The sequence below is a fragment of the Melanerpes formicivorus genome, unplaced genomic scaffold (assembly GCF_026170545.1).
Source record: "Melanerpes formicivorus ecotype bairdi unplaced genomic scaffold, bMelFor1.0.p_v2 SCAF_21, whole genome shotgun sequence".
NCBI lineage: Eukaryota > Metazoa > Chordata > Aves > Piciformes > Picidae > Melanerpes > Melanerpes formicivorus.
Window position 1 is genome coordinate 11173035 of NW_027142373.1, and position 17021 is coordinate 11190055.

General features: G+C 55.7%; 1 protein-coding gene across 3 annotated transcripts; it reads left to right on the forward strand.

Moving 5' to 3' along the window:
• The first annotated feature begins 4850 nt into the window (after positions 1-4850).
• On the forward strand, positions 4851-8858 carry LOC137447815 (CMRF35-like molecule 5). 3 transcript variants are annotated; one of them, XM_068151730.1, is made up of 8 exons: positions 4851-5012; positions 5905-5933; positions 6054-6234; positions 6564-6654; positions 7144-7247; positions 7588-7628; positions 7736-7846; positions 8628-8858. In XM_068151730.1, the coding sequence occupies exons 1-8, from the start codon at positions 4970-4972 to the stop codon at positions 8697-8699; spliced, it is 672 nt and encodes a 223-aa protein (XP_068007831.1). In that variant the 5' UTR covers positions 4851-4969; the 3' UTR covers positions 8700-8858. The 3 variants fall into 3 exon arrangements, with proteins under 3 accessions (XP_068007831.1, XP_068007829.1, XP_068007830.1); XM_068151728.1 differs by having other exon boundaries at positions 5905-6234; XM_068151729.1 differs by having other exon boundaries at positions 5905-6234; positions 7591-7628.
• Positions 8859-17021: the final 8163 nt, after the last annotated feature.

Consider the following 17021-nt stretch of genomic DNA (forward strand, 5'->3'; position numbering starts at 1 on the left):
GACCATCCTGCAGCCAGACCACCTGCTGCTCTCAAACACTGGGAGGTGATCCACAGCACCATAATAAGTGATACCATGAGCCACAGTGTCTGGATCAGATCATTCACAATGCCATGGCCAGCACCACAGTTCGGTGTAGCACACATATCCCACACCAGGTAGGACCACGAAGATGACAGCAGCAAACCTCAGAGGGACTTCAGCAAATCGAGGGCAATTCTCTCTCCTCTTACATACACCAGGAACTTGTGTGGTCAGCTCAGCTCCTTCCATGGGTGTCCCAGTGCTGTAATGGCCCCATGAGGATGGAGACCTAATCCTAACATGTCTTGAGTTCGTGCTCAGCCCTCTCTTGCTCCAACATCCACATAGAGTGAAGCTCTGCCCTGCTCCAAGCTGTATGCTGGGTCACAGAGACCCCAGAGGCCCAGTTCTGTCATGAGTACTGAGAGGCTCTGCCTTATGCTCTGACAGACTGCTTCTGGAGGGTGAGACAAACTTAAGCCCCACTGAAGGAGAGAAAGCCCCTAACACATCACTGGATCTGAGACTCCAGCCCTGCTTACCTCTGGAGGGGATTTCCAGCATACTCCTGTGGCATAAAGTACTCTGAGGGTATCCTGTGACCCAATATCAGGGTACAAGGTTTAGCACCAGAGTTGATTGAGTTAGATAATGGTTGGGCTTGATGATCCTTCCATCCAAAACAGTTCTATAATTCTATGTCAGCTCCAGCCACATTTGTTTCCCTTTTCTGAGTCAAAGGAGAGCAGTGAGGAGCTGCTGCTGAGCGAGGAGAGCCTTGCAAAGCCAAGTTCTCCTTTTCTCCTGCAGGCACTGCCCCCTACACCAGGGACAGTGGATTTATTGGTGCTCAGGAGAAGACAGCTTTCCTAATCATGACACCACCAAGTCTGAGGCAGCCTAACGAGACAACTCAGACTGCTGGCCAAAGACAAGCAGTGGAAGAGCCTGGCACTGCTCCAAGGGTTTTATGCCTCCTGATGGCTCTGAGAGACCTGACCCATGCAGATAAGTGGTATCTGCAGCTTTATCGGAGCCCAGCAGCCTGGCATCTGCATCTCCCTCCTCCCCTCACACACTGATGATTGTCTGCCCCCCACCCCCCAAAGCCAAGCAGCTATCACAGCCCCCAGCAGCGGTTCCTGGGAGCCAGTGGGCAGCTGACAGCCCCGGACAAATCCTGACCAGCTGAAACCAGTGCAGAGCCATGAAATCAGAGGAAATGAGCTGCAATCAGCAGGAGAGATTTCCAGTGAACCTTCGACTGAGCTCCATTGTCTGGTCATTTGCTGGTAGATTGGATCTCTGATAGCTTAATTGCTTGTCTGTTTGCCTGCAAGATTCCAATCCAGCTGAGGACTTTCTGCTTTACTGTAGCCTGCTTGCTCCTGCTCCTTCCAGGCTGCCCAACCCCCTTGACCCACTCTAGCATCTCCCTGAACTGCCTGCACAACACTTTTGGGGACATCTGATCTCTACCAAAGTGAGCTAGGGAGGAGTCAGAACTCCATCCTCTGACTCTGCTGAATTGTGTTTTCTGAATGCCACCGTGCTGACTAACTCTTGTCTTGGCTCTTTTTGGGTGAGGAGCCCAGCCCATGGCACAGCCCATTGTAAGCTCACCACCACCACCATGTCTGCAAGGACTTCTCTCTTTTACTAGCTTTAGTCAGGAGGTCTGGGAGGGATCTGGGCTTGTCCTGGTTATCTGTGATGGCAATGGAAGGAAGAGACAGCGGTGCTCAGTCAGCCAGCACTAAAAGGCCCACAGTAGTCACTATTCAGCCTTCTCTCCTAATGATAGTTCCACCCAACCTGTCCAGTCTGCCCATGAAAGCACAGCCTGAAACACCTGGATTGGTTTGCAAAGGCCCTGCATTGAATGACAGGATCAGGAGGTGGAAATGTCATTGAAGCCTAATGCTGAGCTGCAGGGGTAGGAAGTAAGGTGGGATGGGAGCTGTGGGAAGCTCTGCTGGTGCTGGGGCTGTGTGCTCACTAATTAATCAAATTACTGCCTGTTCCAGGAGGCCTTTGAGCCTTTTATTGCTTTATTGTTTGTTTGTTTGTTTGAAGGCCACCACCAAAGACTAAACCCTGACCCAGAATCTCACCAGAGCCAGGGCCAAGGCAGTATCTCTTTGTGTCCCATCCTGTGTCCCATCACTGCTGGGCAGGGGCTGTGGGAGTTCAGGGCCAGCTCATCTCCTGCTGATGTGTTCCTGTTGCCACCATTGCTCTGCCACTGCTGGGGACACTCTGCTGGGTGACTCCTGACCCCTACATGAATCCCTGCTCCAGCCCTGAGTGGCTGAGAGGAAAGGATGAGCTGATTTGTTCCCATGAGGGTGCATCAGTGGGATTCCTGAGAAGTGCTTCAGCAATGCCTCTTCCCTTACAGAACAGCCTGGCCTTGCAATTCCTGAGCCATTTTCTGCCAAAGCAGAGGAAGTCTCAGCTCAAGAGCAGGGCAGGAACCAACTCTAGGCAGGCAAGACCCAACTTGCCTCATCAGGGCCCCCTTGCCCAGCCACAGCCACCCCACAGAGATTCTCACCCTTTAACTCTTGCTGAGCATTGCTCAGATCCCCTCTGGGGCTGCTCTTCTCCAGGCTCAGCAGCCCCAGGGCTCTCAGCCTTTCCTCCTCACAGAGCTGCTCAGGGCCCCTCAGCACCTTCAGAGTCTCCACTGGACTCTTCCAAGTACTTTTCTGTCTCTCTTGAACTGGATAGTCCAGAACTAGACCCAGTACTCCATCCATGGTCTGTAGGGCATAGTAGATGGGGAGGAGAACCTCCCACAATGCTGGTGCAGAACTCAATGGCTTCCCCTCCCCTTTGTTGCAGCCTCCTCCACAGGCAGCTGCATTGACTCATTCCCTGAGGGTGTCTGCAGCACCCCAGCTCCCCAGCTCCACAGAACCCATGCCTGTGCCCTTGCTGGAGGGTGCTGGGGGGGCACTCTGTGTGCATCTCTCTCCTTTTCTGCAGGGCACCAGGCAGTGTGGCTCCACAACATGCTCTGCTGCACTGCTTTCTCTTTGAATTGCTCCTGTCTGTTTCTGGTTTCATCACTTTCAACCTGACATTCATTCTAATTGGGATAAATACCACAGCCTCTTTCAAGACAGAGCTTCTTGTGCCTTGTGCACTCCAAGATTCCTTGCTCCTGGCCTCTCCCATCCTGCTCTTCACCTCCAGGAGCATGTTCACATGCTCCTGAGGCAGTTTGGGGCCAAGGTGCTGAGCCAGAACAAACCCCTCCTCTACACCCTCCAACCACTGCAGCCAGGGCCCCTTTCTCCAAGGAGTAAAACCCCATGTGGGAGCTGCAGTTTGGTGCTGGGCATTGGTAAATCCCTGCAGTGTCCTTGGGGGAAGGAAGGAGTCTGCCTTCAGCCACTGTGACGGGGTCAGGAGGGCAAGCCAGTGCTGGGAGCTGCAGTGATGGTAGGGCACTGACCCCAGTCCCTGCTGGGGGTCCCATCCGCTGTGTGGGCAGCTGCTCACCCTGCCTAAAAACCAAACCTGAAAGAGAGAAAAGGAAGGGGAAATGAGGCCTCTCATCTGATGGCAATAGCACAGATGTGGCTCAGAAAATTCCCCCAGCCTCTACCAAAGTGGCTCTTTGGCTTTTGGGGTAACTGAGCTGCCCTCGAAATCCCCAGCCATCAAATGCCCTTGGAGACACCCCACACATGTTCAAGATGGCCAATGGCATCCTGGCCTGCATCAGAAACAGTGTGGCCAGCAGGAGCAGGGAAGTCATTGTGCCCTGTGCTCAGCACTGGTTAGGCCACACCTTGAGTCCTGTGTCCAGTTCTGGGCCCCTCAGTTTAAGAAGGACATTGAAACACTTGAACATGTCCAGAGAAGGGCAACAAGGCTGGGGAGGGGTCTGGAGCACAGCCCTGTGAAGAGAGGCTGAGGGAGCTGGGGTTGCTTAGCCTGGAGAAGAGGAGGCTCAGGGGAGACCTTCTTGCTTTCTACAACTCCCTGAAGGGAGGTTGTAGCCAGGAGGGGGTTGGTCTCTTCTCCCAGGCAACCAGCACCAGAACAAGAGGACACAGTCTCAAGCTGTGCCAGGGGAGGTTTAGGCTGGAGGTGAGGAGAAAGTTCTTCCCAGAGAGAGTTGTTGGCCATTGGAATGTGCTGCCTAGGGAGGTGGTGGAGCCACCAACCCTGGAGGTGTTCAGGAGGGGATTGGATGTGGCACTTGGTGCCATGGTTTAGTAGTCATGAGGTGTTGGGTGACAGGTTGGACTTGATGAGGTCTTTTCCAACCCTATTGATTCTATGATGCTATGATTCCAGTTGGAGCATCTACCTCTGAGCTGCTTCTCCCAACCCTTCTCCCACCCCAAGGGAAGGGTGGGAAAGGCTCACTGTGCTTTGCCAGGTTATGGCAGGCATAAATCCCCCACACCTCCCTGGGCATGCAGAAACCTTTGCAGGGTTGCTTGCTGTCTGCCTCTCCTGTCTGACAGGTTCTCAGGGGGAGTTCACATCTTCTTGCCTGCCTTTTGAAAATCTCAGTCCTCTGCCACAGCCCTGCACGTTGTGTCCCACAGTACAGCACCACCAGGCGAGCTGGGGAGCAGCTCTTCCATCCCAGCACCCTCACTCTTGGCCACAGCAGAGCAGCCCAGACTCCAGGGCAGATGGAAACCACAGTTCCTCCAGCCAAGATCAGCCCAGGGTGCCAGTGTGAGCGGAGGGTGGGCCACTGGCCCTGGTTTGGCCACTCCTCAGGATGTTTCTCCCCTTTCAGCATCAGGTTTTCCCCTTTGAAAAGCAGAACTTATTTTGTCATCAGCCCTGAGACTCTTAAACAGTGGCAGGAAGTCAAGGAGGTGAAGAGCTCCCTTGAGGGTGGCACAGCCACTCCTGGGGACATGTAGCTCTGGGGAGCAAGGACTGAGCCTGCAGCTGCCCAGTGAGTGGGATGGAGGAGAAACTCCTGATCTGGACCTGGATTCTCCTCCCAGGTGAGAGCAGGTTCTTCTTGTGTTGATGGGAGTGGGTAAAGGCTCACTGGGGCTGTGCCAACCTTCCAAACTCCACATCCTCATCCAGCAGAACTGGAAAGGCCTTGCAGGTACCTTCCTTCCTTCCCTACTTTCCCCTCTGCTAAGAACTGATTATCCCAATGCCAAGCAGAGGCTGGCAACTTTTCCCTACTGATGGTTCCCTAAAAACACCCTGGCAGGGGGGCTGTGAATCCTGTGACCCCCTCAGTGCCAGGAGGGCAGTGGGCATGGTGGGTAGGGCAGGCAGGGTGAGTTTGCTACCTTGTGCTGCTTGCTGAGATGGTTTTAACCAGAAACCCAAATACTTTGGGGTGCACAGCAGCAGCACCCCGGGGGGCTGGCTTTAGGAAGGGTCAAGTTGTGTACAGGGAGATGTTAGGTTATGGATGGACTCAGTGACCTTAAGGTCTGTTTGGGCCGGGTGATTCTGCAAGGGCAGAGACGAAGCTCCCCAGGGGGCTGCAGGGTGTGTGTGGGGTGCAGATATTCTGCATTTCTCCTTTTCTTTTAAACATGACCCTGGGAGACCCTGGGGGGGACGACTCTGTCCTGCCCAAGGATGGAGAGGGGGGTGGAGGGGGCAACTCTTCACCCCAGAGCCCACTGGCAGAAGCAGGAGGGGAGCTGCAGGCGCTGGGGTTTCGTGGGGGGGGCAAAGAGAGACCGCGTGGTTCCCCCACCCTGTGTCCTTCCTCCCTCCTCAGGCTCTGACACGAAGGCACAGCTTAAAACTGCCACAAAGGCACAGCCTGAAACTGTACCGGGTGAGGGCAGCCCGAAGGAGCTGCCGCGGGAGGGGGCCAGGCTCGCGTGTGGTGCGCCGCTGGTGGCATGGGCTGTGTCTCCGCAGGCTGCGGGGCTCTGCGGGGCCCCGCGGAGGTGAGCGGCTTCCCGGGCGGCGCCGTGGAGGTGCCCTGCGAGTACGAGCCGGAGCTGGTGGGCGCCAACAAGTACTGGTGCAGGGGCAGGAGCAGGATTTTCTGCTCCATCCTCCTTCAGACCACGGCCCCCGGTGCTGCAGCGTCGGCAGAAAGGGTGTCCCTGCGGGACGACCCCGCTCGGCGTGTGTTTGTGGTGACCATTGAGGACCTCAGAGCGGAGGACGAGGATTGGTACTGGTGTGGGATCCAGGTGGACGGGCGCGACCCCATGTGCCCTGTCATGGTGTCTGTTCTCCCGGGTAAGTGCGTGGCACGGCCCTTCTGCCCTGAGGCAGGCAGGAGGGGCAGAAGGCATGAGGAAAGGGGAGGGGGTTTTCTGTGCGAGGGAGGATGGGGAGAGCCGGGGATAGAAGCAATTCCCCTCCCACTGGCTTCAGTGATCCAGCAGCGTCCCCCCCCCCCCCCCCCCCACTCCTGCACTGCACACCCCACTCTGGGGCCCTGCTTGGCAAACCCCCCATCCAGCAGCCCCTGGAGCCTTGAAGCCCCAAGCCCCCAACCCGAGGCACTGCCCAGGACTGGGGGACGTGCACCATGGCAATTTGTGTCCCATCTGTTTGCCCTGCAGTGCCTTCCACCACACACTCTGACCTCCACACCACACAGAGGCAAGAGGCAACATCCACTGACATGCCAAAAGTCAGAAGCCAGCAGGCTGGGTGAGTGCCAGGGCCACCATCAAGGAGAGAGACCGTCCCAACCCAGGGACTGGGCAGCCCAGGGATGCAGGAACAGCTCCAGCCCACCTCCAGGGCTTTGGGGCCAGCAAAGCATCTCTGGAGAAAGCAAAATGTGATGCTGAGGGGGGCTGCTGTGGCCCTGTGTGCCCCAGGGCTCCACTGATAGGGCTTCCAGAGCTCCCAGTTCCTGCAGGGCTGCAGGGCACCCTCACCTCCCAGGCAGGTGTCTGGGCACTTGTCTGTGGAGGTGAGGGATGCATCTGTGCAACTCATTCATGCCAGGTTGCTCAGATACAGCTTGTACATGTGCATGGATCCCTGCCCAGGAAACCTGGGAGAAATCCTTGGAACATCCTTGCCAACCTTCCCAGTGCTGTGCTAAATACAGCCCTGAAGGTCCTCCCTGGGGCACAGGGCTGCAGAGAGGGCAGCACAGCAGGACAGGAACACCCTTTTGTCTCCTCCTAGCACCCCAAAACGGCTTGTCCTCATCCTGACTCTCTCAGCTGCTCTGCTTTTGGGCATCATCATCTGCTGCAGGATGAGAAGAGCATCACTGGAGAAGAGCAGAGGTATAAGTGACCTGGGAGCCCAAGCCATGGCTCCCCTCTGTGAGGTGGCTGTGGGGGTCCCCATGCTGCTTCCCAGCATCTGTCCACCCGGGTGTCACCCCCCACCTCCACCTCCCCTCCCAGGCTCTGAAAAGGGCTTGGGGCAAAAGGGGTTGATGTCCTCCTCAGGACCCCAACCCACTGAGCTCCATGGTCTAGGGGTAAAGTCAGACCAGACCTGAGATTGCACAGGAGCTGATGTGGGCACTTGTGGGGAAGGGCTCAGGACTCCCAGGAATGCTCCCCTTCAGCAGAGAGAGCTCTGTGTGGGTCTGAGCTGCTTCTCTTGTTCTTCCCCAAGCAGCTCAGGCCGTGGAGATGAAGAGGAACAAGGACCTCCAGGTATTGTGGGTGGCAGGGCAGTGGGATAGGGGTCTTGTGATGGCTCCATCATGAGGGAACCACTGCCTGGAGCCCCCCTTGTCCTCAACACACCTCATCCCCTCCAGGTCACTGCCAGCTGGGAGCGAGCAGCCACGTCCCACAACATCTACATGAACACTCAGTGGGAGCTCAGCTCACCTGAGGATGACTATGAGAACAGCCCAGCCAAGTGGCAGGTAGAGGGTCTGAGGCAGCTCCTGGGGTGCACAGCAAGTCACCCCATGGGTACCCCTTGCTCCCAGCCCTGCAGCAAGGAGGACAACAATTTAGGGCAAGGAGGCTGGTGAGGGGTCTTCACGACAAGTCCTACGAGGAGTGGCTCAGGGAACTCGGGTGGTTTAGCCTGGAAAAAAGGAGGGGAGGCTTCATTGCTCTCTACAGCTCCCTGACAGGAGGTTGGAGTGAGGAGGGGGCCAGTCTCTTCTCCCTGCTAATGGGTGATAGGATGAGAGGGAATGACCTCAGGCTGCACAAGGAGTGGTTTAAATTGGATATTAGGAAAAGCTTCTTCTCCCTTCCCTTCCCTTCCCTTCCCTTCCCTTCCCTTCCCTTCCCTTCCCTTCCCTTCCCTTCCCTTCCCTTCCCTTCCCTTCCCTTCCCTTCCCTTCCCTTCCCTTCCCTTCCCTTCCCTTCCCTTCCCTTCCCTTCCCTTCCCTTCCCTTCCCTTCCCTTCCCTTCCCTTCCCTTCCCTTCCCTTCCCTTCCTTTCCCTTCCTTTCCCTTCTTCACCCTTCCCTTCCCTTCCCTTCCCTTCCCTTCCCTTCCCTTCCCTTCCCTTCCCTTCCCTTCCCTTCCCTTCCCTTCCCTTCCCTTCCCTTCCCTTCCCTTCCCTTCCCTTCCCTTCCCTTCCCTTCCCTTCCCTTCCCTTCCCGGCATGATGCAGGCACAGGCTTTGAGTGCTGTAGCGCAGATGGAGCTGCACAGTGCCCTGAATGTTTGCCTTTATCCCCCACTGCAGGGCTCGGGGAAGGGAGCAGTTGTAGGCTGCAGAGCTGCAGAGCTGCAGGCCGTCTACATGAACGTGCGCTGAGCAGCTTCCCGGCCAGCAAGCTCCACGGCTGAGAGCATCGCCCCCTGCAGCATTCCCAGCATCCAGGCTGTGCTTCCCCACTGCTGCCTGAGCTTCCTCTGCCTCTCCCACGGAGATTTCCTCTATCCTGCAGAAGTAAACCCTGTCTCCTTTGTACCACATGAGACTGGGGACCCTGTTCTTCCAGGGGATCCCTCAGTGTGCCAGGGAGTCCCTCAGTGTGCCAGGGAGTCCCTCAGTGTGCCAGGGGGCCCCTCAGTGTGCCAGGGAGTCCCTCAGTGTGCCAGGGAGTCCCTCAGTGTGCCAGGGGGTCCCTCAGTGTGCCACACACTCCACTGGGCCAGCAGCACTGTTTGTCCCCACCCTGCCATGAGGTTATGAGATGAGATGATGTCAGAGGATTTGGGATGTGTTTAAAATCTCTCCCAGTCAAGGGTTAAAAGCCCAACATCCCCAGGCTCTGCTGCAGGGGCCAGGAGATGTACCCTGGCAGCCCTCTCTGGGTCTCCTCAATTCTTGTGCTCAGCAGTAGGCAGCACAGCAGGAGGAAGGGGAGGTCTGTGTCCAGGCAGAGATGTGACCTCCATCCCCTCTTTGGTCACCCCTGTTCCTGCACAGCCTTCAGACTTCTGCTGCTCTATTTTCACCTGGCACCTTGCTCCCTTTTCGCTGGGTCTCTGCACAGAGTGAAGGGGCTGAAGGGCAGGGTGGGGTGGGGGGAGGGTGCCTGGGGAGCTTGGCTGCAGGGGGTCTCATTGTGCTCCCCAGCCCAGCCTCCTGTGCAGACATTAGGTTTTCATCTGTGTACCCGAGGCTGGGGAGCTGCTTGGGGTGGGTCTCAGCACCTACCCAAAGAGAATCACCCTCCTGTGAAATGGAAACCTGTGCTGCACTTCTAGAGAGGAGCAAAAACCACAGGGGTGGAAAGAAAGAGAAGTGGGGAGAGGCTGCACAAAGGGCCTGTGGCCAGCCCTGTGGCAGCAGCCTGGGCTGTAGTTGGCTGAGCTGCAGCTCAAGCTGGGGGGAAGCTCAGCTCTGTCCCTGCTCCACCGTGGGCCAGAGGATCTCCTCTGGGAGCCACTTGCTCCCAAGGGCAGCCCAAGCCTCATCATCTGCAAGAAGCTTTGATGTTGAACAGGGAAGGGGAGCTGCTGCCTGGACCAGCTCAGGGATGCAGCCATGCTTCCAGCTTCCCCTTGAGCCTCAGTATGATCATACCTGGGATAAAAAGAGCCAGGGGAGGAGGAGGAGGAGGAGGAGGAGGAAGAGGAGGAGGAGGAGGAAGAGGAGGAGGAGAAGGAAGAGGGAGCCCCACATCATCCCAACCACTGTCCCAATGAGCACTGCTGGCAGAGTCAACCCCCAGCTAGCCAGCCCCAGCCTTTGGTGCAGTTGCAGCAGCTCTGGGTGACGTCCTGCTCCCCCCTTTCCATGTGTCTCATGGCTTCCACTTCTCCCCAGACCATCCTGGTGCACAGATCCCAGCACAGCCTGGGGCCAGGCACCCACATCCCAGCGAGCTGGCAGGGCCTGGCACCTCCCTCTTAGCTGAAACACAGCCCAAGGGCTGAGCTGACACCTGCAGGGGCTTGGTCTGGAGTGGGAAGAGAACAATGTGGTGTGCCCACAGAGGCACCCTGCTGCTGCCAACCCTCTGGGGGTCTCTGGGGCACTCCAGTACTGCTGGGGCTGCGTTAGCAGGGGTCAAAGGGAGCAGCATGCAAAGCAAGAGCACAAGAGTGGCTGGGGAAGCTGCTGCAGCACAAAGCAGGACTGCAACCTCCAGCTGCTGCTGGAGTGGAGATCTTGGTCCTGTCTGCAGTGCCTCAGCTCACAGCAAGTCACTGGGTTCACTGGTCAGAGGGAAAAGCCAGAGGTTCCTCTTGCTATGGTGGGGGATGGAGAGAGTGTGGGATGGGGGCAGGAAGGAGCAGCCTCAGCCTCCAGCAGGGCTGGGGGGTGTGCTTTCTGTTCTTCCCAAGGGGCAGCAAGGCAGCTGCTGGGGAAGGAGCTCTGCTTTCTGTGTCTGGGTTTCTGAAACTTCCAGAGGAAACATTTAATTCTGGGAGGAAAACCTGTGCTGTCCCTCAGAACCCATGGCTGTGCCCCCCAAAAAAAGGTGGTTTTGGGGTGGAAATGAGGCACTGCTTGAGAAAACAAACCAAAGCAGCCCAGCTCACACTGGCAGCCAGCTGGGGATGGGGGTGGGGAGCAGTGATGCAGTGGGGATGGCTGTCTGTCATCCCAGTTCAACATCCCAGGCTGTTATGCCAACCCATCATGACTAGGAGTCATCCCAGGAGTCCCACAGAGGCTGACCTGCATTCACTCTGTCCTCATCTTTGGACTCCTTTGGGCTCTGAGTGTGGGGAAGGGTTGGCACATTGGCCACAGCATCCCCAGGCAGTGCTACAGGCTGGGGTCAGAGTGGCTGGAGAGCAGCCAGGCAGAGTGGGACCTGGGGGTGCTGGTTGATGGTAGGCTGAACAGGAGCCTGCAGTGTGCCCAGGTGGCCAAGAGGGCCAATGGTATCCTGGCCTGCATCAGGAACAGTGTGGCCAGCAGGAGCAGGGAGGTCATTCTGCCCCTGTACACTGCACTGGTTAGGCCACACCTCGAGTCCTGTGTCCAGTTCTGGGCTCCTCAGTTTAGGAAAGATGTTGACTTGCTGGAAGGTGTCCAGAGAAGGGCAACAAAGCTGGGGAGGGGTCTGGAGCACAGCCCTGTGAGGAGAGGCTGAGGGAGCTGGGGTTGCTTAGCCTGGAGAAGAGGAGGCTCAGGGGAGACCTTCTTGCTCTCTCCAACTCCCTGAAGGGAGGTTGTAGACAGGTGGAGATTGGTCTCTTCTCCCAGGCAACCAGCACCAGAACAAGAGGACACAGTCTCAAGCTGTGCCAGGGGAGGTTTAGGCTGGAGGTTAGGAAGAAATTGTACACAGAGAGAGTGTTTGGCCATTGGGATGTGCTGCCCAGGGAGGTGGTGGAGTCACCATCACTGGAGGTGTTTAGGAAGAGACTGGATGGGGTGCTTGGTGCCATGGTTTAGTTGATTAGGTGGTGTTGAATTGGTTGATAGGTTGGACTCAATGATCTCAAAGGTCTCTTCCAACCTGGTCTATTCTATTCTATTCTATTCTATTCTATTCTATTCTATTCTATTCTATTCTATTCTATTCTATTCTATTCTATTCTATTCTATTCTATTCTATTCTATTCTATTCTATTCTATTCTATTCTATTCTATTCTATTCTACTCTACTCTATTCTGTTCTGTTCTATTCTATTCTGTTCTGTTCTGTTCTGTTCTGTTCTGTTCTGTTCTCTGATCCCACTGGGATGGAGATCACAGCAGAGGAGCCTGCTGCATGTTGGCATTTCTCTGGGAAGCAGAGGCTGTTTCAGAGCAAGGCACAGAGCCTCTCTCATGAGACACCCCAGGTGAGTCCTGGACCCCAGATGGGTCCTGGACCCCAGATGAAAGGGAAGGAAGCAAGAGACTCCTTTCTAAAAGCCACCCAAGAGCTGGAGGTGAATGCTGCCTGAGGAAGTGATGGGACAAGGAGGCTTGGGAAACTCCTGGGACAACCAAGTGTGTGTGAACCTGGCTCTGGCCCAGAGGGTGCTGTGTGAATGATCATGAGGGAAGAATCCACATTCAGAGTGACAAGCTGGAAAAGGAGGATTTTCCTGGTTTAGATCCTCCTCCCAGGTAAGATATGGGAGCCCAGGTCAGGCAGCTCCCACCTCACGGGCTCTGGCATATCTGTGGAGGGGCTGGGACAGAGCCAGCTCAGGAAGGCCACTGCTGTCACAGCAAGAGCCCACAGGACACTGTCCTTTCCCTGTGGCCAGTGGGTGGCTAAGGACATGATCTCTGAGACGTGCTGGTTGCTCTCAGGTGGGGCAGCCACTGGCCCTGCTGCCCTCCAGTGGGCCCTGGGTCTTCTTCCAGGCTTTTCACCAATCCACAAGTGGCTTTTCCTCCTTCCAGTGAGCACTGAGTCTTCCTCTAGGCTTTCAGCAAGCCCACCTGAGGCCAGAGTTGGACCAGGGAGACATGAATAGATGGTAACTGCTGGCAGCAAGGAAGTCAGGAGGTGGGACATGGGCGGTCAAGGTGCTCTGGATGGTGATGGAGCTCTTGCAGGAGGAGTCTCCAAACTTCTGCTTAATTGCAGCATGCTAGCTCACATGCTGGATGGAGCAGAATGGAGGGTCTTGGATTTGGGTGCCTCCCTTATCCTCAGCAGAGCCAGAGGCTGGTGGTGGTGCTGGTAGCTCACAGGCTGGATGGAGCAGAGTGAAGGATCCTGGGTTTAGGTTCCTTCTTTATCCTCAGCAGTGCCGGAGGCTGGTGGTGGTGCTGGTAGCTCACAGGCTGGATGGAGCAGAGGGGAGGATCCTGGATTTAGCTTCCTCCTTTATCCTCAGCAGAGCCAGAGGCTGGTGGTGGTGCTGGTGGAAGCTGGTGGTGGTGCTGGTGGAAGCTGGTGCATGCTCCCCATGTGTGCCAGGGATGTACCCACATGCCTGAGGCCCCCATGCTGCTGTAGCCCCATCAGTGTGGTGTTTCTGGAGGCCATCCCAGCACTGCTTGCCAAAGGCTGCTGCCCTGCATGGGCTGTCATCATCTCCTGGTTGTAAGCCAGCAGAAGGTTTCACCTTGCACCCTACAGCATCCTGGTGCTTGCTTGCAGCTGCTTTGGCAGACAGGAGATGATTAATGGGCTGCAGAGCCTCCCTGAGGTATGCTGGGTCAAGCTGGGGAGCAGAAATACGTCCCCTGCACATCCCAGCTAAAGTATGCAGTTTGCCTCCTGGGGTGGGGAAGGGCATGGGATCTCCACCAGGGATTGATTCCACTCCCCAGGAGCTTCTGAACCTGGGGCCACACCTGAGCATGCTGATGGTTGTCCTTCCTTGGAGGCCCCCCAGCATCTGAGCAGGAGCAGGCTGCACGCAGGGTCCAGGAGTGAAGGTGGAGGTGAATACCTCCTTTGACAGCAGGAACCAGACTGAAGCTATGTCAGTGGAGAGAGGCAGAGCAGCTTTTCCTGTTCTTCCTGTTGGAGGCTTTGAACTGTGTCCTGCAGGGTGAGCACATGGGGAGACACCCTGGGCTTGGATAGGGAGGGTCTGAAACCCTAGACATGAGGAAAGGGGAGACTGATTGTCTGGGAGGTGGATGAGCAGAGCCCATTTATCTCCAGAGCATTAGCCAGGAGGAGGAATCTGGGGGTGGGCAGTGACCCATGTGTTCCAGAGTGATGGAGGTGGCTTGGGCTGAAGATGGAGAGCAAATCTGGTGTTAGAATCACAGACCTGTTTCAGCTGCAGGAGGCCTTCAAGTTGATCAAGCCCAACCATCAACCAGCACCACTGTGGCCATTAAGCCCCAAGTGCCATGTCCACGTGGCTTTTGAGCACCTCCAGGCATGGTGACTTCCCCACCTCCCTGGGCAGCCTGTTCCAAACCCTGACCACTCTTGCAGGAAAGAAATTGTTCCTAATGTCCAACCTAAACCTTTCCTGCTGTGACCTGAGGCTATTTCCTCTCATCCTATCACTTGGTACTTGGAAGAAAAGACCAACACCCACCTCACCCCAAGCTCCTTCCAGGGAGTTGTAGAGAGCAAGGAGGTCTCCCTTCAGCCTTCTCCTCTCCAGGCTAAGCAACCCCAGTTCCCTCTGTTGCTCCCTATAAGGCTTGTTCCCCAGACCCTTCAGCAGCTTTGTTGCCCTTCTGGTGTGATGTTTTGTCTGTGAAAGGTTGCCTCTGCCCTACATGGGTGGTTCAGCTGCTATGGGTAAGAGTGTGGTCTGGAAGGGAAACTATGGATGCCCCAAAGCACTGGGATGTCAAAGCACCAGGGAAACCTGAAGAGGACCCCTTGGCTGCAACCCCACCTCTGGGGCTGGGAACTCCACAGGGGTGTTTCAGGATTTGCTGTAAGATGTTCACTCCCCAGAGCAGGCAGGGGGCCCAAAGCCAAGAGAGCAATGAATGTCCCCAGCTAAATGTGGAGAGGCAGGGTTTAGGGGCAGGGTTTTCCCCAGGGCTCAGTTGTAGCCAGGTGGGGGTTGGTCTCTTCTCCCAGGCAACCAGCACCAGAACAAGAGGGCACAGTCTCAAGCTGTGCCAGGGGAGGTTTAGGCTGGATACTAGTAAGAAGTTCTTCATAGAAAGAGAGATTGGCCATTGGGATGTGCTGCCCAGGGAGGTGGTGGAGTCACCATCACTGGAGGTGTGTAGGAGGAGACTTGATGGGGTGTTGGTGCCATGGTTTAGTTGATTGGATGGTGTTGGGTGATAGGTTGGACTTGATGATCTTGAAGGTCTCTTCCAGCCTGGTTTGGTCTATCCTATCCTATCCTATCCTATCCTATCCTATCCTATCCTATCCTATCCTATCCTATCCTATCCTATCCTATCCTATCCTATCCTATCCTATCCTACCCTACCCTATCCTATCTTATCCTACCCTACCCTATCCTACCCTACCCTACCCTATCCTATCCTATCCTATCCTATCCTATCCTATCCTATCCTATCCTATCCTATCCTATCCTATCCTATCCTACCCTACCCTACCCTATCCTATCCTATCCTATCCTATCCTATCCTATCCTATCCTATCCTATCCTATCCTATCCTATCCTATCCTATCCTATCCTATCCTATCCTATCCTCCTGCTCTTGTAAAAAAGATACCAGCACAGACCTCAGACCTCTGAGGAGTCTTGAACACAAGCCCTGTGAGGAGCAGCTGAGGGAACTGGGTTTGCTTAGTCTGGAGCAAAGAAGGCTTGGGAGAGGCCTCATTGCTCTCTACAATCTCCTGAAAGGAGGTTGGAGCCAGGTGGGGATGGGTCTCTTCTCCCATGTAGGAAGAAATAGGACTTGAGGAAGTGACCCCAGGCTTGGGTTGGGTATTAGGAAAACTTTCTTCACTGAAAGGGTCATCAAACACTGGAACAGGCTGCCCAGGGAGCTGGTGGAGTCACCATCCCTGGGGGTGTTTGGGTGAGGAGTTTAGGGACATAGTTCTAGCAGTTGTGTAGAGAGAGATGTCAGGTTATGGTTTGGACTTGATGATCTTAAGAGATTTTCCAACCAGGAGATTTCATTGTCCTGATTGTCTCAGCTCTGAGTCCTGGCCACAAAGTGGGTAAAAGCTGCTGGGAGGGGGTAAAACCCTGGCTCATGAAGGGCAGGTACAGCCTTGGGGCCACTCATCCCACAGTCTGAGTCCTCTCCATGCTGTAGTTCACAGGATCACAGGGTGTCAGGGGTTGGAAGGACCTTTGGAGGTCATTGAGTCCAACCCCAGTTTATTACTCCAACCATAAAGGTATAAAAGCTGATAGGATGGGGCCCTTCCTCCTGGTGCCCAGAAAGCTGTTTGCTACTGGTTTGTTGCTCTGCTGGTGGAGCACAGGGCAGGGAGAACCTGTGAGCCACAACCTGTACTCCTCAGCTTCTGCAGGAGTGGCAGGGGAGCAGTGCTGGTCAGTTAGATCAGCTCTGCTGGAGAAGCTGGGCCCTGGGCCAGCAGCATAATTCCCCCCCTAGCCCCATGGATATGCAAAATCACCACTACTTAGGTGCTCTGTGAGTGCCTCAGGGGTTTGCTGACACAGATGAATCAGTGCAGGGCTGCACCTTGCCCTATCCAGGACTCGAGGAGAGGCACAAGGTCTTCTCTGGGTGGTTTTTCCCTCCCAGTGTGGTTATTGCTGCAGCTAATGGATTTATTGGCGTCAGGCAGTGAGTTCTGATGGCCCTGCCAGGGGCAAGCTGGTGCACAGCCACCTCCTGCAGCCATTTTCATTCTTCTGCTGACATCTAGTGAGGAAAAACCTGTAACACAGAGCGCTGGATGGGGTGGGGGGTTTGGGTCTGGGACAGATGAGGCTGCTTCTTGCCCTGTGTGTGGTGAATGGTGCCATGTCCAACTGGCAGCCAGGCACCAGTGGTGTGCCCCAAGGATCAGTGCTGGGCCCCATGCTCTTTGATATCTTCATTTGTGATCTGGATGAGGGGATTGAGTCCATCATCAGTAAATTTGCAGATGACACCAAGCTGGGGGCAGGAGTTGATCTGCTGGAGGGTAGAGAGGCTCTGCAGAGAGACCTGGACAGGCTGGACAGATGGGCAGAGTCCAAGGGCAGGAGATTGAACACATCCAAGTGCCAGGTTCTGCACATTGGCCACAACAACCCCGTGCAGTGCTACAGGCTGGGGTCAGAGTGGCTGAGAGCAGCCAGGCAGAGAGGGACCTGGGACTACTGGTTGATGGTAGGCTGAACATGAGCCTGCAGT

What these genes read in the sequence shown, in the direction of transcription:
- LOC137447815 (XM_068151728.1), top strand. Translation starts at nt 4,970, where the DNA reads ATGGAGGAGAAACTCCTGATCTGGACCTGGATTCTCCTCCCAG. An exon ending in GTCAGAAGCCAGCAGGCTGG is followed by an intron (nt 6,655 to 7,143) that starts GTGAGTGCCAGG and finishes GTCTCCTCCTAG; the next exon opens with CACCCCAAAACGGCTTGTCC. An exon ending in AGAGGAACAAGGACCTCCAG is followed by an intron (nt 7,629 to 7,735) that starts GTATTGTGGGTG and finishes CATCCCCTCCAG; the next exon opens with GTCACTGCCAGCTGGGAGCG.